Below are 21,209 nucleotides of genomic sequence, written 5' to 3'. Positions count from 1 at the left end.
TAATGTGATAATGATGTAAAACAAAAATTGAAAAAACAAATAACATATCATAAATTAAATAAATAACTATAAATGTAAATATTAAAAATATTTTTTCATAGTATATAATATATAATAATATAATTAAGTAAAAAAATATTCAATATTGAACTTATTTCGAAGGTATTGACGCGACGATTACAATGGTGTAACTTGTTAAAATTAAAACGTATTTTTTAAACATATTTTATTTGATATACGATTATATATGTTAATTTGATCAGGGTATAAAATGAAAAATTTAAAAAGAAAGAACGTAAAGTAAATTAATTAACTAATTATAGAGGTATAAAATGTAAATTTAAATTTTTAAAATTTAAAAAAATGAATCGGTGTGAATGTGTGAGGAGAGTGATATGTGAGGGAGATGGTGTGTGAGAGGGGAACATTTGACAGGGGTAGAAAGTCATCAAAGGGGTGACATTATCAACCCCTAATTATATTATTATATATTATATATTATGAAAACTAAAAATATTAAAGGGTTAAAATTAAAAAATAAAATAAATAAATTTTTAATTATTTTATTGTATTATATAGGTTGGGGTATAGAAAATGTAGGGGAAAAGAAATAGGAGGGGGTGGGGTTAGAAAACCCCTTAAAAATATGTTTTATTATAAATTTGATTTTCAATCAAATACATTTAGAAAGCTAGAAATACATATAAAAATACAATTTTTTTTTTAAATCAAGCCAGTCCTAAATCGGTCCCAATCCTCCACCGATCCTAAACTGGACGAGGCTCATTTGACCATCTCTAGTTAAGAGTACTTCGAGACTCCCAATCACTTTGACCCTAACAAAATAAACCAATAAAAAGTATCACCATAACAAATTATGCTTATAACCCATAGACGGATCTAGAGGCGTGGTTAGGTGGCACGCGCCACCTTATTGTTCTTCCGTGGTAAGATAAAAAAAAATTAGGTTCGTGAAAAGTGCAACCATTTTATTGTAGAAGGTGCAACCGTTTTATATGATGTCACCATATCCAAAAATTCTTGGATCCGTCCCGTTAGCCTTCATACTTGATATATATCTTGATCGACAAACATTCAGAATCCATTTGATATTTAAATCGAAACATGAAGCTACACCTTATCTACTCGATATGTGGATCTCTTGCTATTTTATATTAAATATTAATGTTGTTTTTATTCGTTATTTTTGTTATGAAGTAGTGACATATCACTTGTTCAATCATTAATGCGATATAAATAAAAAGCCCATACATGAATTTTGCAGGGACGATAAGGTGGCAGGCTATTAATTGTCGTTCACTATAGTTTTTGTAGTGTTACCGAATGTCACCATTTTTATTCTTTTAAGTTGATATATTAATTTACGGTATTAATATATTAATAAATACGGTATTTAACTTTACGTAAATATAATATATATTTATATTTTGTTCTTGATTTAATTTAGTTTTAAATTTCATCGATTTATTTTTTCCGATCGTTTTATCTATTATACTACCTTGTAAATCATATTTATCAAAAGTTTTAAAAACAACTCATAATGCATTAAGTACTACTACTTTATGCATTTAGTTTTGAAATCACTTTTAATCTATAATTAAAATAATACATAATACAAGTTACCAATGCACATTATTATCTTTTTCTTTTCATGTTCCCAAGATAATTTTGACACATTTCACTCATGTCTTCACCCTCTCATAGCTCTATGTCTTCTCCACATCTTCTAATGTGAGATTTAAACTGATATTCATCATGAGTCATTAAAAGTTTCTCATTCATCTCTCATTCAATTGCTATAGAACTCTTGGTCTCGCTCTCGATCTTTTGATTCTTTGCTCTTTGTATAAATCGAACACATTTTATGGAGTCGTTTAAATATGTTGGATTTTAAACTTTCATACAGTTTTTTTTCATCGATAGACTGTAATCGGAACCGTAACTCTTATTTGTTCAAATTGTATTAATATGTAAATACCAAGTGTAACTTATATCAGCGTTAAATCTTTTCTAATAAAACCAGTGAAACTTCAAAATCGTTAAAATTTACTGCTACCGCTGTATTGCACGGGTACACAATTATTATTATTTTTTTAATTAAAATCTTAAACTAGTAACATGTCATAAATCAGTAAGATTAATTATTGGATGAATTATGGCTTATGAGTATAGGACCACCATCAAGATATTGTTGTATAACATGAGATAATGAAATATGGAAAAACTTAAAAACAAAATAAAAATGGACCCAAAATTGTAAATTATTATTAGATAAGTTTGGTGGTACATTTGTATGTACTTTTATTTATTTATTTTTGTATTGTTTGAATTGTTTAAGATATTTAAATAATATTTGTTATTAAAATATATCAAATGAAACAACTTAAACAAAAGGGATGCGACAATGATGGTAATTTATACCTCGACTAATTTTATGAGGACCTGAGAACAGATAAACGACTGCCAATGCATGCAATCATCCTATGGCACTGGTTAAATGGTCATCATAAGAGAGAAAAATAACGGCATCCTAAAAGCATGTGGGTGACGCTTGGGTTCAAACCCGAGACCTCATATATGAATCGCCCACATCCCAACTCCTTATCGCTAGGACAATTCAACGAGTGTCGTAATCCGTTAGAAAAAAGAGAGAGATGCATATTTTGGATTCTTAACTTGACTAGTCCGTGGGATGGGTTCCGGTCCATAGGTTCCTAGTTCAAGTCTCCTTAGAACCACTTAAGATTTTTTGGTGGTTATATCTTTAGAGGCCCATGAGATTAATCAAAGTACGCACAAACGGTACAAATGTCAGCGAAAAGAAACAACCATTTTCTTGGATATAATTGGAAATCCCAACAATACAACCATAATAAGCCTAAAATGTACCAAACAAAGTAAAAAGTCTTGAAATCTTACAATATCAAACTTTTCTAAGACGATATCGAACTATTTTGGCGGAAATAAAATTTCACGACATGAACGGGCCACGCATCTGATGATTTGGGTGATAAGCCGATTCTGACTATATGCAAAGTAATCTTACAATCACTTCCAGACTCGATCTACAGACGAAACTTTCTTCAACCATGTTACGATTGATGTACTTTCAGTAAAGCTTGGTAGAACATGTCGATGAATTGATTATCCTGCACAAGAAAAAGCAGCTCCAAAAGTATAAATAAATGCTCATGCCATAGTTCTTTCATATATTTTATCTATGGGTGTCCAGGACAGCTTGAGCGCACCTATAAATAACAGTCAGGAAAATCCTAGGTGGGCCTCTGAGGATACTCGAACTGACGACCTATGGGATTTAAAAGCAAGGGATACCCGAATATATTGTTCCAAAGCAAGTAAATAACGGGATTGTAATAAGCAGTTGCTGCATGAAAGTGGTTAGCGCCTGCTTTTACGACACGCAATTTGTTTGGTCTCCACATCCAAAATACATGCACCCAAAGCAAAATTTGGGCAACCCTTTAACCAATTTTGTGTTAAACTCGAGCCTAATAAGCAAGGAAGATGACGGGATTCTGAAATATGAAGGGACCGACTTCTTGAACCATCATGCTTAACTTTTCATGGCAAACAAGAAGCGCCCTGTATAACAGTTACTTTTTCATTTTCATTATTCATCTATTGTAGCTTATTCATGCAAACCAACGTATTTTTTGACATTTTCACAATATTCAAAAAGTTGATCACTCCTAAATGTAAAAACAAAAGTAAAAAGATAGATGTTAATACCTGTGAAAGCATTACAAGTGCATCACGAACTTTTTCTCTGCTCAACGGTCCATAATATGGAGCAGAAGTGGAGGTAGGAGTCAGTGATGGTGGAGGTGAGGGTGGCGGGAATGGTTGAAGCAACGGAATGCCAACGTTTCGTTGTACATTCAGAGGGGGCTGAAGGGTAGGAACCGGCACAGATGAAGAAGGCTGCCGCATCAATGGAGATGATGCAGAAGAGGGTGTAAAGAAAGAAAGAGGCTTAATAAGATTGGTTACATGATTGCTGTTGTTAACAGGGTCGGGATTGTCATGGTGAGGAGGCATGGCAGGGATGGATGAAGGGATCTGCAATGGTGAACCGTTAACCACTGGAGAAGGAGCATCACGAGGAGCTAAAGGAACTGTTGATGAATTATGGTAAGGCTGAACGGAATTACCCGGATTGGGAGCATTATGTCCCAAATTCATAGCAGTCTGCAGTGACAGAATTTAATGCACAAAAATGAGTCACACTTGATAAACCAGAGGTAAACCATGCAGAAGCATGCATAAATCCATATAAACAAGCATGCACACACGTCAATGGATAAAACCTCTTTCCGATTGATTTTGCATGACAGCATATAAAACAAAAACTTGCAAACTGTTCCACCAAGAATAAGAAGGGACAAAGGGTAAAGAGAAAGCACTTAAAAGCATCAATTTCACTGAAAATGCTCTAAGATCCTGTTTGGTTTGTAGGATTGTATAGGATTTGGAGAGATTTGGAATTCAATTCTATTAAGATTCCAAAGCCTTTCACAAAATCCAAATCCCCCAAAACAATTCCATCAAACCAAACATCCCCTAAGAACATAAACCAAACCAACTTCTCACACCTACGCAGGGTCTAGTGGTAGGATGTAAGCATACCTTGCCTCTACCCCAGAGGGTAGAGAGGTTGTTTCCATAAAGAAGCCTGGCTTCCAAAACAAAAACAAAAAAGAACAAGACAATGATCTTACGAGCATATCATCACAAACTCTGCTACAGAACAATCAAGCATGGTCCACCAAATGCAGGAGACAGAAACTTAAGACTTAAGAGGTGGGTTGATAGATACATACACTAAAGAAGTTGACAAATGAAGAATCCTCGGGTACATCTGTAGAGCGGGAGGTAGTCAATCCTGGTTCCAATGGTCCTTCAATTACAGAAGAGGTAGGTACCGCTTCAAGTTCCTCGAACTCGCTACACAAGGAAAACGTAAATAAAAAGTTGTAAAGACAGCTGGATTGTAGTACAAACTTTGGTATGAAATACTATAAGCCCAAACAACAAATTGGAACTGAGAACTCAACAAACCGACTGGGCTGAATAGAATATTCCCAACTTAAAGACTCTAGTTCCCATGGTGTAATTAGCAGAGATACCCTTTTTTATCTTTAAAAGGATCAAAGAAAGTGGGCAAGACAAGGTCCAACCTCAGGATTCTTGCAAGTAAAGGATCGCCTTCACCACTAACCTACATTTTTTTTTTGCCTTTTGTTCAATTCTGATGTTCCTCTTCTCCTTTAGCTTTCTCTAATTTTCCTGTTGCTAATTAACTTTTAGATCCATCCGTGTCAACATTTACAAGTCAAAACAGAGTGGAAACCACTTTGCAGTTAGAAGGCACAAGAATATGTTTACCCTTCACTATTTGGAAAACCACTTTGTATTTAGAAAACACAAGAATATTTACACTTCACTATGAATCGCAATAACTAGTCCATCTCTTCGTTCAGTTGTCTTCTGTATAACAATATTAATCCAACTCAAACAAGGATCGGATTTTGGTATAAAAAATGGAGCAAGAAAAAGTACACCACAAAGAATACATGCGCTCGATCAGATGCAAAAGCTATATCATAATGCCAGCTACCTTTTGTTCACTTTCTGCTTGGGGGGGACCTTTGAATATGCACCAAGTATCCTGGAGGAAAAAAAAGAATGATGATGAAACGTGTATTTATGCCACATATACACCGATTACATGGATAAATTTCCACTAAAAAGAAACAACGGAGTGACATAAAAAGAATTTGAAGATTTTACATTGACAAACTTATTCCTTGATATCATGAAACATATAAAAATCAAGAAACAATGACAATTATGACCTATTAGTAAATAAATGACAAATATCACAATAAATAAACGTATATGAAGTTAGTAATGGTTTTCCATATCTCAAGATACAAAGGATTAACACAGCTTTTTGAGTCTTTACTATAGAGAACTACCATACTCAGTACAAGCCTTGAGTATTAGTTCATCATATTCATAAGATTTTTTTGTCACTATACATACTAGCAATCTCGAAAGCATACATGGATCAGGAATATTACAAGTTTAGTTCCATTAAAAAATCTTTGATATGATTGTATCATATAATTTGGGGTGTCGAGTGAATCAGAAGATCCAGAATCAGCGTGCCTTTTTGTAGTTTAAAATTTGTTGTCAAGAAAAAATCAAAGAAACCAAAAAAGAAGAATTACTTGGAAACCTCCAAGACTGCAAAAAAGAGGAAGAATTTTGACAGGAATTATTTTTGAGCAGCTTATTATGTAAAATCTTCCGGTTACTCTACTATTACTTCTATTTATCTGGTCGCTGCACCTTGTGGTAGGCTTATGCCCACTAGTCCTACTTTCTGGACAAAAACTGGCATTTCCAAGCACGCTTGCCCTTAATGAGCATAAATGGGTAGAGAAAAGGTGGACAAAACCTAAGGTATCGTAGCAAGATAAAGAAATAGATTATTGGATGGAAACTAAGGGCCTGTTTGTTAGCAGCTTAATGAGCTTAATGGGACTCACAGCTTATTTGGTCAGCTATACATGATTGTTTGACAGTGGCTTAATGATATATAATGTGGCTTATTCAGTAAGATTCTAGGGGGGAGCTTTATGCAGAAAGTCAAGTTTTTTCCCAAAACTGCCCTCCCAATTAAAAACACGCTCCTTTCCATCTATCAAAAAACCCTCCCAAACAAAAACCATCTCAATCTCTACAGACAGATTCCCCAGACAACTTTATCCATATAGGTTAATGGAAAACCAACCAAACAGCCCCTAAGACTGATAAGCAGAAGTTGGTCAAAACATAAGGTATTATAGCTAAATAAATGGTTTATGATAGAATCACCAAAACTTATTTCATGTAATAGTATAAATGCAAGCACATACTTTTCTGATCTTGCCACATCCTAAAAACAAAAAAAGCTTGTAATTACATATGTAGACAAGATAATCACATATAAAAATGTTTAATGGCTTAGTTAGGTAACTTAAGAGTCTGTTTGCAGGTGTCATTGAAGTCAATTCAAGCAACATAAATATGTATCTAATTATCAACAAATGGATATGGTGAGGAAAGCTAGCCTAGCATACAGAAATGAATATACGTACCTAGTAAACAGGTTTGCAACATCCTCACACTCACGCGAATTGTAGAACCAAATACCATTGACTTCTTGAACTGCATTCCGGTACAGAAGATATGGAACTTGAAGTTCAAACTCAAAATCTCCTAGGAGATTCTCCACAAGGTTTTCTGTCAATTATCAATAAATATGTCAAAGAGCATAAAACTAAAAAACTCATCTGAATCCACATTCTTATTGCAAAAACAGATAGACAAGAACTAATTTGGCTGGCATAGCTCCTCTATACAACAGTTGTACAACCTCAAAGGTAGCATCAAGTAAAAATCATCAAATCTTTCAGCATGGCCTGCTTGATCCAGAAAGATCTCTTTGAATTTCCATGTATCACAAGAAATAGTGGCATTCAGATGAACAATAAAATTAATTTAATACACTCCACTCATCATCTTCCCAGACACCATAATACAACCTTTGACCACACCAACTCAACTTCCTATGTCAAAATTTCATATTGAAGTTCTCCAAGCTTCTGGTTAACTATATGGATGACAACCACTAAAAAGTTTATTCTTACTCGATAACTATGACCCTGGAAATCAGAAGTACAAAATTTAGGAGTATAACTACATAGATAACTTGTATCTGTAAGGACCCATATTCATCAACTTTTACACCTAGACAAAGGTGTTTGTCAGAAGGACTATCTATCAATGCCATTCATGAACTACAAAAACAAAAGCATGCCTGTATTTCGCCGATTCATTACTATAAACTGGAACCTTGGCTGGGAGTTCCTGCAATCATGGCAAAGAATATAAAATATTAGATTGATCAATTCGCGTTCTCCAAAAAAAAAGCAATCAAACTACAAACTCATTTCTCTTTATGTATATTAATATGACCCTGAAAACAGTTTGATACTTTATGTCATTCACTTATGCAGTATAGACGTGATTGTCCATAATAAATAGACCCCTTGGTAATTACAGTTTGTAAAATAAAAAGAAATTAACAAGATAATGTTATTTGCATTAGCTACCACCTCTTAACGACAAAGAGAGACCCTTCAACATCCTTGCGACTCTGAGAAATAAAAGAAGAAAACACAAATAAGAAAGAAAGCTAGAAAAACAATTTTTTAAAAAGAACTTTCATGAGGTAGTTGCAAGATATTTTTTATACACTAGTTCAGGTTCAAGTTTAAGATCTATATATGCAAAAAAATATGCAGGATCTTTATACAAAAACTTTTCTCTAGCTTCAGCAACTTTGAGGTGTTCTATGGAAGACTTAAAAATTGCATAAAATGAGAATGAAAGCACTTGATACAAGTCAGCATCAATACTAACGTCAGATATTATCTTACCCAACATCAGAGGGATGTGTTACTCTTATGGTTTAACAATGATGCCAAGAGGGTTGAGCAAAATAATGCTGACTGATTCAACATTCTGAAGTACAATCACTCAATGCTTGAAACTTGCAGAATTGTTGTAAATTGTAACAGTTCTCAAACTAGTGGATGGAAATAGTACATCAACAACGGCCTATGTGTATGAAGCTATGGATCTTGCTAAAGATAAAATATGAGGTTACAACTATAAAGCAAAAGGGTTTTTATCAAATTTTAAGAAACAATTAAAACTAGATGACATTTACAATTCTACAAGGCACTCCATGTAGCAGGATAATTGTAAACCCAAGGTTAGTTTACAACAACTTGTTAATCATTTACATGCTGCTTCTGCCATATAGTTTTGAGGTCACTTGGAAGCTATGTTTATGTCACTTCCTATTTTCATTTACTTAACTATCATATACTCCCTCCGTCTCAAAATAAGTGTCCACAACAGAAATAGCACATAGTTTTAGACATGTCACATGCATAATTATTTGATCCTTTTAGTTAACCAAATAACAAATTTACCCTTAATTAATTTATCTATCTAATGAACTCTTAAATATTCATGCATTAATTAAAGTTAGATTTGGAAATTTAATTATCTATTTTTTAAACTGAACACTCATTTTTGGGACGGAGAGAGTACCATTTTGTAGCTTCAATACCATGCAAGTTTTAATGTCGACAAAGAGGTGATTTTTTTTTTGCTCACAATAGTTAATACGACCCATCTGAACGTGGGAAAGAGAACGAAAATGGGCATGCAATTGGAGAAGTTTAAGACAGAAAAGTGTATAGTTGATATGAGGCAAGAAAAACTGGGTAACAGTACTTCCTTTCTTGATTTGCTACAATTTCCACATATGGCAACTCAAATGGCTAACTAAGTAGAGCTTGTTAATAGTATTTTCTCATACAACATTATTGTTTTTGGTCTATAGCATTGTGGTAGAATATATACGGATCCAGTTACAGCTATCCAAGGTCCTAATTCAGCTCAAAAATAAGGAGCAGCAAAGTCAAACTAAGGAATAGAAGACAGTAACCTACTCGGGTACTAATTCCCACTTACAATGCCACAGGGTGTGGGAGAAATTGGAGCACCTTTAATTACATTAGCTCCAGAAAAAGAATGGGGCACTGACCCAATGCTCTTGTATTTGTCACATACAAAATTCAGCTTGAGTAGAGACCTAAAAGGGATGCATCCACTATCCAATGGTTGCACCACTGAGAAGGAATCTCCTGGTCTTCCATTGATGTTAGTATGTTATGTAGATGGATGTCCATGAATACTTCTAATAAAGCATGGTACTAGCAAGTGAATAAACAAAGTAAACCTGCTTTACCGCTTACGCTTTATCATGTAAATTATTTAAGAAAAAGTTAAGTGAATCTACTCTCGGGTTCGTCCCCCATTGACAAAATTAATATAGTGATCATCACTTTGATTCATGAGTTGACAACTACGTAAAGAAGTACAAGCTATAGGCCTAACCCTATATGAGATAGCCTCTCCATGAGTTACATGAACACATAATTGAGAATCTTGTATACACAAGTTAGAAATAACAAACTTAATGGAATTATTGCATGTGCATCGTCCACATTGGATTAAAGTTTTGATTAGAATGGTATCCCCATATCTCTTTCAAGTGTGTTGCTAGTTCAATACCTTCCCAAAAACATCTCACTAACCTGCCTCCAGATCATCCCATATACCAAACACCATACTCCAAATTAATCTTAAACTGGTTACTCAAGAAGGTAAATTATGCTGCCTTCTTCATTGATATAACTAACATCACTGCAACTTGGGATTGATACACAATTCTTCTTCATTTCACAAATTCTAACATTATAATTCCTCTATTGATCATCCATCCCAAATCGATTGAAAGTTTGAACCTATACTTTGGTATTTAACATTACAAAAGGGGATAACTTCTAGAATACTCCATAGTGCCCATGGGATTCAATGACAGTTCTATGTTATTAGAAGTGACTAGTGAGCCGTGTCGCACGAAATCGCCACTTGCCAGTTGGAGGATATGTTGAACCTTAACCAATTCATTTCACGATAGGCAATTAAAAGCAATAAAACCCATAGCTGATCAACAAACAACCTGAGACTGTTCTAAAAAAGACAAAGGATTTAGACTTGGGAACATAAACGAGTATCGCTGAGTTAACAGAAAAAAGAAAAACAAACCCATTGATTGAGGTCGACATTGAACTCATAGAAGGTGACGTGAGCGGCAGTGATCAAGATCTCCTCGATGTAAGGATCCATCCGCTGAAGAACAGTAAGATTAAGGATCTTTGTACTATTTTGGTCAAGATTAGGCATTAATTTTCCACTTTGAGACATATTTACTTAGATGATTGATTCGATAGAGATCAATCAGACTCCTTTCACGGAAACCCTAAACCCAGTTGATAGAAAAGAGAGAGGGTTTGTATTTCTGATCGGGTCGGGCTGCTCTCTCTCTCTCTCTCTCTCTCTCTCAATGCTCACAACAGAGAAGGATCGATTATTGTCTAGTTGTCCATCTATGATTCGAGTCGAGGCTTCCAGTAATCTTTTATGGTTTATTGGCGCTAAATAATAAAATTGCAATCTTTTTAAGCTTTAATCCAAACAAATTATATCAAATTCAATAAAGATTGATTTAGGGGTTGTTTGTTTATCTTTTAATAGTTCTATTAAGAGACAATCTCTGAATCGTTAAGAGATGAATCTTGTTTGACAAAAAAAAAATTTGTCTTTTAATAGTTCTAAAACTCTCTGAATGATTTTGTATCCCGGAACTCCCTTAACCATTAAGAGCCCTAATTTCATTGTACACTATTAGCAAACAATTATAATTCATTTTGCACTATATTATGAGAGTCTCTTAATCATTCTGATCACTTAATCATTTTACACCAAACCATTCAGCAATTGCCAAACCACCCCTTAATGTTCATGTAAGATTAGTCGTATTTGTTAGCAATTTTACGAGTTTGATGGAATTTGGATCTTATTTTGTCAGCTATATTTGACCTTTTGATAGTGTTTAATGATATATAAATTGATTTATTCAGTAAATTTTTAAATGGAGTTTTATGTAGGAAGTCAAGTTTTTCTCCCAATTAAAAAAATGTTCTTTATATCTATGAAAAAACTCTATTAAACAAAAATTTCTTAATCTTCGCAATATGTTGGGACTATATTAGAAGAAAAATCTGTACGAAAATGGATGCCCCAACACAAAATAGTTAAAATGGAGATCCATGTAATTTCAAGTACTTTTAATTTTATCCGAGTCTTGGTGTCCTCTTCTTGGAATATAGCATGTTTAACATTTATTGTTGTATGAAGTAAGAAGGCTGATGAGAAACATCGTACATTTGTTTGGTCTTGTGCGTGGACAAGCCAAGATCTAAAGAACTTGTTGCATTTTATTTGATGGATTCAACTGGTTTAAATTGTTAACCAGACTACAATTGTGGAATTTTCTTTTCTAGTGTCATGTAGCCTCGTTTAGAAATTTCATCGGTAATGTGTTCTTTTGTCACCAATGATTGTGTGAGAGGCTAGTTGGTCAAGATGCAAATGTGACTCCATTTCCGGTCTCCAATCAAAAATTCAGTTATTATAGGTAAAATTCAATGTTGGCATTAATTTTGATAGAGACCCTTAAATTACCTGTTACATGTTCAAAAGATCAACCAGACCCTTAAATAAACAAAAGTTTGATAGAGACTCTGAAATGACGATTTTAAAAGTTGGTTCCCCAAAATATGAATCAGGTGAAAGTTGGTTCCATTTTGGTGTAATTTTCTCATTTTTCTATAATTATTTTGCAAGTTGGTTCCCCAAAATAAGAATCAGATGCAAGTTGGTTCCCCAAAATAGGAATCAGGTGAAAGTTGGTTCTCCAAAATGACGATTTTGAAAGTTGGTTCCTCAAAATAGGAATCAAGTGAAAGTTGGTTCCATTTTGATGCAATTTTTCTTATAAAAAATGATTTTTAAGAATTTTTATTAAATATTTTATAATATAATATGAATAATAATCATTTAATATATGTATTGTGTAAACGGATATGCATATAACAATGCCTCGAGACCCTTTCAATTCAACGATGTTTAATTAAGGCAATGAACAATAGAAATTTTGATGATAAATCATACCATATCATGTAATAAAATAAAAATAAAAATAAAAATTACAACTAATTAACCATCAATCCAAATCACCCCCTTTAAGAACTCAAGAAAGCCATAAACAGTCCCTCAAATTTTGAATGAAAAATAAACACAAGTCACCAACTTCATTTCACAAGTTTTAAAGAGAAAAGGCAGACAAGACGACCAACACCATAAGGACAACCACCGAGAGAAAAGAAGCCACCACCGCCCCGCTAGCTTTCTGACAGAAATCGTTAAACTGTTGACAGATTGCCGGCCAATTCGCATCTCCATTCCCGTTATGAGCCAAGTAGACTATGGATGCAGCCCCACCCGCTGCTGATGTTGTCAAAGCAACCATAGCCTGAGATTAAGACTAGAGACTTAGCACATATATATACATATACCAGTAGATCCCAGCCTCCGAGGTGGTCAAGGGTTCAAACCTCAGTATTTTAATAAGATTGTTCTTGTTATGGGATCTTACAGTATCGAAGAACATGAGGACGACCCTTGGCTTGATTGTATGTGGGCGTATAATGCACACAATCGAGATGGGAATCGAGAGAACCAGATAACTCGCAGTTATGGCATTTGCAACCACGAAAAACCTGTTTAGTGTCACCAGAAAACCGTTAAATAATTAAAATCAACACTTAAAAAAGTTAAATAAATATAAAGAAATAGATTTATGTACTTCCTTATAAATTCAAAGTTGTGAGCTATCAGTAAGTTTTATGTGCAAGTTAATTTGGTATCTTACATTAATGGTATGTGTAGAGGATCAATTGACTTACGTAAAAGCTGGTAAATCATCGTAGCCAGCTTGAAACTGGAAGAACTGGGTGAAAAAAGGTAGAGTCTGTTCTGTTGAAGCCATGGCTATGGCTGCTGCTAAAGCAGTAGCCACACCTGCTAGCCTCACAACCACATCGAACACGGCTAAACCTCTCTTGTATCGATCACCCTTTGTTGCAGCTGCAGCTGGTTGAACCACCACTGGTTTGGTGCTGCTGCTTGAACCACCTGGTGGAGCTGCCAAAAGGGGTGCTTTTCCTTTCCTTTCCTTGGGTGTCTCCACAATACTAATGGCAGTCGAATCCCCTTCCATCCTGCAATATATATTATTGTTCCACAAAAAGATGTGTCTATGTGTGTGTGTGTATATATATATATATTGTATGTATATATATATAAATATATCTGAAAGAGATAAGAGAGATGAAGATGGGATTAAAACAGTAGCAAGATGGTTTATATAGCAATGAATCGTTAAGAGTTGGTGACACAGAATTTATGATTATGAAGTTGATGGAGGAATGAAGAGTTGTTGGTACCATTTTCTTTTCTTCTATTTTCTCATGCAAAAAGTGGGACCCTTATCAAGATTTCTTGGTTTCCTATAGAAATTAGCCGTTGTCACTTGCCACAAAACTCCTCTCTTTTGACCTTAAAAAGGGTTTATATATAAACCTAGTAACCGATTGATTTGAGCTTGCCTCCAAAGGTCAAAAATACTTGAAGGTCTCAGGTTCAAATCCAATGAAGAATAAAAATTCCCTTGTGGCCATAGAGATTCAAATATGGTGACTCCGGGCTATCTACAAAACATGTGATCGTCCTGGGATTAGTCGGCTTGCATAACGGGTTGAAGATTCAGGTTAATTTTAAAAAAAGATTATATTCGTTTTCTAATGGTCTTAAAAAGTAGAAAAGCATCATTTTGACAACAAAAATTTTCCATTTTTAATTACTTTTTCTGGGTATAAACCAAACAAAAACACCCGTCTTCGGGAATAAAAATATTCCGTCTTAAATTCTCACATCTCGTTCATGTTTATAAATCGTAGTAATATGTATTACTAGAGAGATAACGAAAACTTGTATTAGATATAAATAAAAATCCGATCTGTCTTAATGAATAAGATACGAACTAATTACAACGGTTTTTATTTATTTTTCCTTGACTAAAACTAGTTTTAGTAATAAAATAGTATCTATCTTTCCAACTAAAAAGTTGTCTTTTTTTTTCCATGATGTATATAAAATATTAATTAAATAATGAGTCAACTAACCAACTTTTCCCCCTACTCCACTAATATTCATTATAAGCTAAAACCAACTAAACCTTTTTTTTGAGTATTAATTTCTATAAGAAGTTGTGTATTTTTTTATTAACTTAGATATCGAACCTATTATGCGAGCTGATTAATTCTAGAGCAACTATATGTGTTCTTGATTTTTATATATAAGCAAATGAGAAGAATTTGTTCTAGAGTTTCTATGATTACTGATGATTACAGATGTAGAAAAGCTGATCATTGGGCCGAGTTCAACCAATAATTTTCATAATTGATTCTTTCAAGGGGCCAAGCCGAGCCTTCACCAATCCTGTTCGTGAAATTTGGTTCTTTGGCCAGTTTTACGAATGCCCTTCCAGTTTTTAAAAAACATGAAAAAGACATTTTTTTCTACTTCTTTGACGAAGCTTGATCGGTTCGGACCCATTAACCAAGCTTGGATTAGGCTTTGCAATAAGCGCGGTCATCTATAAAAAAAAATACTGGACTTGTTAGGCTTGCTTTTATGTCCAGACTTCAGACCATACACTGTAATGATCCTTTGTGAAAATGAGCCTTAGGCCCATTATTCATCTTATCAAAAGCAAAGATTGGTATCCTAGTCGTGCTACGGCTACTTATTTGAAAATATGATTTACTTTTCGGTTTTAAATTTCCATCCCTACTTTCTTGCGAAACGATTCTGAATTGCAGTGATTGTGAGCGTTCGATAAATATATGGTTGGAGAAGATGTTTCCGAAAAACGAATACCATCTGTTTGTGTTGCCTGCATTGGTCTCTTGATACAAAACAGGTTATCAATTGCCTTTTTTTACAAAAACAGCCCAGTTGTAAGGTTTACTTCAACAATGCCTAACAGAATAAAGATCACTGCTCTACGTTTACGTCGTGTCCATCATGGAACAAAATGATACAGACATATATTTTACCAATATAACTTTAAAATAAAACTTAATTCTCTTTTAAAACATCAAATAAACTACCTTCCTCTACATCATTCTTTTAATATAGAAATTGAATAAAATTAAAACTACATGTATTTATTTTATTTTGGTGCCATTTGACAAAAACTTTCAAATGCTATGAATTAAAATCAAAATATATAAATAACTCATTCAAAGCAAATTGATCATTTATATGTTGAATCATGTCAAATTCTATCTTACTAAACATTGAAGAGTTGTTCTATCCAATCATAACCATATATTCCCAAACACGTTCCAATTGTGATGCTTAATTGCAACGATCAAAAGGGTTTATTCGCTAAAACTAATCAAATTTTCAACACAAAGTAGTGATTGCTTTTTAATTATAACTCACTTGAAAATCTAGAACAAAACATGAGCAGTCTAAATTATAAGATGATGAACAAAAAACAAATCAGCAGTTCTAGTGTTCCCAAATGTAGCGAAACAAAAAATTAACACGAACCACAACACAACGCTTTTTAAATTAGTATCCACCCTTGAGATCATTAACCACATCGTAAGGAATAGGAGTAACGGTCTCTAGAGTAGTACCTTCCACCATAAACCCGGGTTTGGGTCCCAAAGGTTGCCTCTTGGTGCTGATCACCACACCCTTAGCCTTGGCTTCAGCCTTTAGTACATCATTCTTCTTAACTCTCTGCTTGAACTCTTCGGTGCACCTGGAAGGCATTACGTGCTCAATACGCACATGGATCCTTTTCTTGATTATTCTGTTACCAACCTTCATTAACCAATATAAGAATATATCAGATCACAGATAAAAGAAAGTAATACAAGATTATTATATCAGCTCTCAACAACTGAAAATTATACCAAAGATAGACAATGTGAGTTGAAATAAAGATGGGTTCAGCACAAATTGTAGAACTTGACTAAACATATGGTTTGCCTATAGCATCTTTACGAGTCTGAATGTCAAACATGAACAAATGAAAAGGCGGCTAGGAGGCTGTTTAGTTGATTTTCCATCAAGTCATGTATGGATTAAGTTAAGTGAATTAATGTGAATGTTTTTGTTTGGAAGTGTTTTTTGATAGATAAGAACATGTTTTTTAATTGGAAGAGACAAGTTTGGAAGAAAAAAAACTTGACTTTCTGCATAAATCTCCCCCTTAGAAGCTTACTGAATTAGCCACTTCCTATATCTTTAAAAACACCATCAAGAAGTCTTGTAAAGCTAATAGAATAAACTGCAAGTCCCATCAAGCATATTATAAGCTGCTAACGAACAAGCCCTAACTAATGAACATTTATATTCTTACAAGGACATTAAACATGTTACAATCAATTAGAAGAGTGTAGAGCAAAAACCATGTTTGATCCCTTATTTTAAGTTCAAAGAAATTCCAATCGCAAAAGATTTGAGGTCCTAATAAACAAAAATAGTGAACTTTATGCTTACAAAAAAATTACACAGATGATTAACAAATCCTCTTTCCGAATCTCCTCTTTGGGATTGCAAAAAGGTGGACTAAAAGAACTGTATCCCTAACCACAACGCAAGTACGACACTCCAAAGCCGGGTGTTCTGAAGATTGTAGCACATAGCCAGCCCGACAAGTAACCTTCTACGAGATTAAATGATTGACGAACAAGTGAAAAAATGATTTAAGAGTTACTTATTCAAATATGTGATTCAACAAGATGATGGAATTGGCAAGACAAATTAAATCCTAAACAGACACTTAATAGGCTCCACGACCAAGATCCTTCAAACACTTCCCATGTTAGAGTTCCACATTGGCTAAACATGGACACTTTTTCCTCAAACTATAATGAAACCTCTCTTCTCTCCTCAATAACTCTTACAGAGTGATCCAATGATGCTCCAGCTATTCTAACATGTATCAATGCAACTCGGGAAATCTGTAGCATCTTGCCTCCATTAAACATGAAGTCTCACATAGGCAAAACTTGAACCATTTCTCCTAAACGTATGATGGAACCTCGAAAGAGTTCCAAACATTCTCAAAGTCCAAAAACCAGTAAACTGTAATGGTAATGTAACTCATGAAAATGAAGAATTGATGGCAGACCTAGATTGAACTTCAGACATCATCGACAACCATGTACCAACAAACAGTTAACTATTAAGTCATAAAACGATTGTTATGGAAACATTTGATCCATTTGTCAGCAACATACATGAATACACTCATATCCACACAAACGAAATACCGAAAGTACGAAACAATCAACTCTTAATCCGATTGTTTCTCTGAAATACCAAATGTCGTAGAAGTCTTTTACAACTAAATCAGAAACTTTCACAGTTTAGAAAAAGAGAGAGAGATATATTAACCTGCTTGTTCATTTCGACACCGATGGCACGCTTGGTGACGTTCCAGACTTGACCAGTACGGCCGTGGTAAAACTTATGAGGCATACCTTTGTGAATGGCGCCGTTAACCTTGATATCAACATAATCGCCAACGTGATAAGTTCTGAGGTAGGTAGATAGATGAATGGTACCCTTCTTCCTGAAACCTCTTGCAAACAAGTCCCTAGTTCTCGACCTCAGTCCATGTCCGGCCGGCATCTTTCCCTTTCACTCTCGTTCGCCAAATCACGCCCGACTGGAAGAGTGTGTAGGCAAAGATTTCAAAACCCTAGATTTATCGCGTTTTAAAAGGGGTGGATTTCGTTAGGGTTTCTTATTATTGGGCCATGCATTATTGGGCCGTTTGATTTTGGGGGAAATTTATGAAAATTGAATTCATTATTTATTTTTATGGGCCTGACAAACCCAATAGTGAATATCAATTGGGTTTCCTCGTCACGATCTCGAATCAAACTACCCATGGAATCGTGCGTCGTGTGAGACATAGGCCGATCGAGCCGCTCTCCCTCATTCCACTCGTCCATCCCTCTTCACGAACATCAATTCATCTCTCCATTTTCTGTGAAAGAGGGGGGGGGAACACCTACAAGTAGGGGTGCTCAAAAACCCGACCAACCCAACTCAACGTGAAATAACTCAACCCGAAACAATCTGATGTCTAATCGAGTTGAAAAATTGTCAAACTGTAGGTATTGGGTTGATATTGGATTATTATTATTTGAACCCAACCCGATGAACCTAGTATCCTTTTATTTCTTGAATTTAATATGATTGTTGAATTTCTATTAATATATACATTAGACAATTACACTATCATGTATGCTTTTCATATACACATATTTTTAATCTATTTATATATATGATCAGTAACTGTGAACATATATATGTAAATTGAGAAAATTAATTGAATGTGATACACGTAAGAAATATGGATAAGTTGCATCAAATGGTTGATGATGAAAAAGAAATTATGAGTAAAGAAAATAATATATTAAAGGTTAGAAAAATATTTTAATATACCAAAGTATCAACCCGACCAACCCGTATAGGTTGGGTTGCACTTTGGTTTGGGTTGGGTTGGGTTAAGATTTTTCCAAACCATAAGCATTGGGTTGGGTTGTTCAAATGTCTTCAACCCGATCAACCCAACCCATAAGCATCCCTACCTACAAGCCTATGGATACTGGCACCTATTCTATTTTTCATTGGATTTTTTAAAATTGTTCTATCCTTTATTAAAATGAAAGAAATGGATCTGGATAGAATGTTTATGCCCACCTATCCAGGTAACTTCACCCGTGAACCACAAACTACACTTACAGACAACCTTGGTAAATAAGAGATCGATCCCCTAGTTCCTTCGAAATTAAAGTATTAATGGAACCTTTGAATCCACTTTAATTAAAGCCTTTTTGAAGGCGCGAAAGTTTGCATTTTCCGTGGTTTTCCTATGTTATAACTTCCGTACCAGTTTCGGTATATTTATTTTATAGATGAAGGTTTAGAGGAAAATTTTAAAAATAAAAAATATTTTATTAAACGTTATATTAATTGATTCAATAGATTTGATTAAATAGACCGTTAAAACTATATTTTTAAATTAAAAAAAAAATCTTTCGTCCTTTATTTTTTAAATTGAAAAAATACGAATAATGATCAAATTTGAACCGAGACAAATGCCAAAAAAAAAATCATACATTTCTCGTTAATTTGGCATCCTATTCATATATTTTTCCATACGATTTTTCGTGTATTTCTGGTTCATTTGTTTAGTGTTTTCCTTAAACCTGCCTCTTATTTTATATTATTATTAAAAATATTATTTTTTTAGAAATATTTATTTATCAGAATTTATTTACTATTAATGTACTTGTGAGAGCATTCTTAACAGATTATTCAAAAAAAATATGAAAAATTACATTCAACTCAAACAGTTCATTCGTTTTAGATATTACAACATTGATTATATTATTAAAATATTATTTTTTTCTCTTAAACATTCAATTTCAAAATAACTTATTGATGGGAATATAGTAATTAAAAAAATATTTTTTTCTCATGATAATAATTTTATTTAATTTTTATCGAATTTGAAGAATTTTATATTCTCTCTCTCCCCCCTCTACGAGATTTTGAAAATTCTATTTGAGCAACAAAAACTTATTCATAATTTCTAAAATCTTCGTTTATCTATTTCGGAAAATTTATTGAAGACTTTGTGAAATTGTAGTCACAAACTTCTTGATTTTGTTTATTAACAATAATTTTAGGTATTCGATTCATTAAAAGTTAATCAAATGCTTTTGTTAGATTATATATCAAATTATGTTATATTTTTTACGGTTAAATGCATGAACTAACAACTTATTTTCATTTTTTTTTATTATAGTATTGTACTTTAATTTTTTTCCCCATTACAATAATATATTTTTAAATTATCTATACTATATTATAAAACATTTGACAAAAACTCTTAAAAACCATTTTTTATACATAAAATATTGTTTATTAATACATGTTACTTATACAACTTATTAAAGCTCTATATTTGAATTTGTCTAACTAAGTGCAAATAAACATAATCAAATACAGAATAAACATTTCATTTTAAATATAAAAATTCTAAAATATAATTAGGATAATCATTGAGTTATAACAGAATAATTAATTATTATCTTTATAAAATGTCATATTATTAAACAAAAAATAAATTATTTCATTATTAAACTTAAATTAAATTATAAAAAAAACAATCTATACTATATTATAAAGCATTTGACAAAAACTCTTAAAAACTACTTTTTATGTGTAAAGTACTGTTTATTAATACATATTACTTAAAACTCAAGATTACAAGTAGATTGTGCGTAANATTATTGTTTTCTTAAAAACACATAAAATCATAATATGTTTCGTTACATTGCATGAGTACTCTTCTAATTTTTTATTAGGATATTATATTTTGAAAAATACTAATGTCGACAATATCATATTAATCTTATTATCGGACAAACTACCAAGTAAAGATCAAAAGTTCGTTAACAAACAAAAAG

General features: G+C 33.3%; 3 protein-coding genes across 3 annotated transcripts; all 3 read right to left on the bottom strand.

Moving 5' to 3' along the window:
- Window positions 1-2,834: 2,834 nt before the first annotated feature.
- Window positions 2,835-11,120, bottom strand: LOC112521040 (mRNA-decapping enzyme-like protein). The gene is made up of 8 exons (XM_025129670.1): window positions 10,780-11,120; window positions 8,208-8,248; window positions 7,910-7,959; window positions 7,188-7,332; window positions 5,660-5,710; window positions 4,863-4,986; window positions 3,772-4,230; window positions 2,835-3,170 (listed from the first exon to the last, which is right to left on the bottom strand). The coding sequence occupies exons 1-8, from the start codon at window positions 10,936-10,938 to the stop codon at window positions 3,114-3,116; spliced, it is 1,086 nt and encodes a 361-aa protein (XP_024985438.1). The 5' UTR covers window positions 10,939-11,120; the 3' UTR covers window positions 2,835-3,113.
- A 1,675-nt stretch (window positions 11,121-12,795) lies between these two features.
- Window positions 12,796-13,855, bottom strand: LOC112521041 (casparian strip membrane protein 1-like). The gene is made up of 3 exons (XM_025129671.1): window positions 13,542-13,855; window positions 13,232-13,355; window positions 12,796-13,108 (listed from the first exon to the last, which is right to left on the bottom strand). The coding sequence occupies exons 1-3, from the start codon at window positions 13,853-13,855 to the stop codon at window positions 12,902-12,904; spliced, it is 645 nt and encodes a 214-aa protein (XP_024985439.1). The 3' UTR covers window positions 12,796-12,901.
- Window positions 13,856-16,110: 2,255 nt separating this feature from the next.
- Window positions 16,111-18,411, bottom strand: LOC112521141 (60S ribosomal protein L21-2). Its single transcript, XM_025129838.1, has 2 exons — window positions 18,118-18,411; window positions 16,111-16,536 (listed from the first exon to the last, which is right to left on the bottom strand). The coding sequence occupies exons 1-2, from the start codon at window positions 18,352-18,354 to the stop codon at window positions 16,279-16,281; spliced, it is 495 nt and encodes a 164-aa protein (XP_024985606.1). The 5' UTR covers window positions 18,355-18,411; the 3' UTR covers window positions 16,111-16,278.
- Between the last annotated feature and the right edge of the window lie 2,798 nt (window positions 18,412-21,209).

Source organism: Cynara cardunculus (assembly GCF_001531365.2).
Source record: "Cynara cardunculus var. scolymus isolate 2C chromosome LG 11, CcrdV1, whole genome shotgun sequence".
Taxonomy (NCBI): domain Eukaryota; kingdom Viridiplantae; phylum Streptophyta; class Magnoliopsida; order Asterales; family Asteraceae; genus Cynara; species Cynara cardunculus.
The sequence above is the reverse complement of the archived record's forward strand: the minus strand, read 5'-3'. Positions and strand labels throughout refer to the sequence as shown.

Excerpts from the sequence above, each read along its gene's own strand:
- LOC112521141 (XM_025129838.1), bottom strand. The coding sequence starts at position 18,354 with ATGCCGGCCGGACATGGACTGAGGTCGAGAACTAGGGACTTGTTTGCA. Across the intron at positions 16,537-18,117 it reads GTGTCGAAATGAACAAGCAG|GTTGGTAACAGAATAATCAA; the intron begins GTTAATATATCT and ends TGGTTAATGAAG.
- LOC112521040 (XM_025129670.1), bottom strand. The coding sequence starts at position 10,938 with ATGTCTCAAAGTGGAAAATTAATGCCTAATCTTGACCAAAATAGTACA. Across the intron at positions 8,249-10,779 it reads ATGTCGACCTCAATCAATGG|AGTCGCAAGGATGTTGAAGG; the intron begins GTTTGTTTTTCT and ends TTTATTTCTCAG. Across the intron at positions 4,987-5,659 it reads AAGCAGAAAGTGAACAAAAG|CGAGTTCGAGGAACTTGAAG; the intron begins GTAGCTGGCATT and ends TTCCTTGTGTAG.
- LOC112521041 (XM_025129671.1), bottom strand. The coding sequence starts at position 13,855 with ATGGAAGGGGATTCGACTGCCATTAGTATTGTGGAGACACCCAAGGAA. Across the intron at positions 13,356-13,541 it reads GATGATTTACCAGCTTTTAC|GTTTTTCGTGGTTGCAAATG; the intron begins GTAAGTCAATTG and ends GACACTAAACAG. Across the intron at positions 13,109-13,231 it reads TCCTCATGTTCTTCGATACT|GCTATGGTTGCTTTGACAAC; the intron begins GTAAGATCCCAT and ends TCTTAATCTCAG.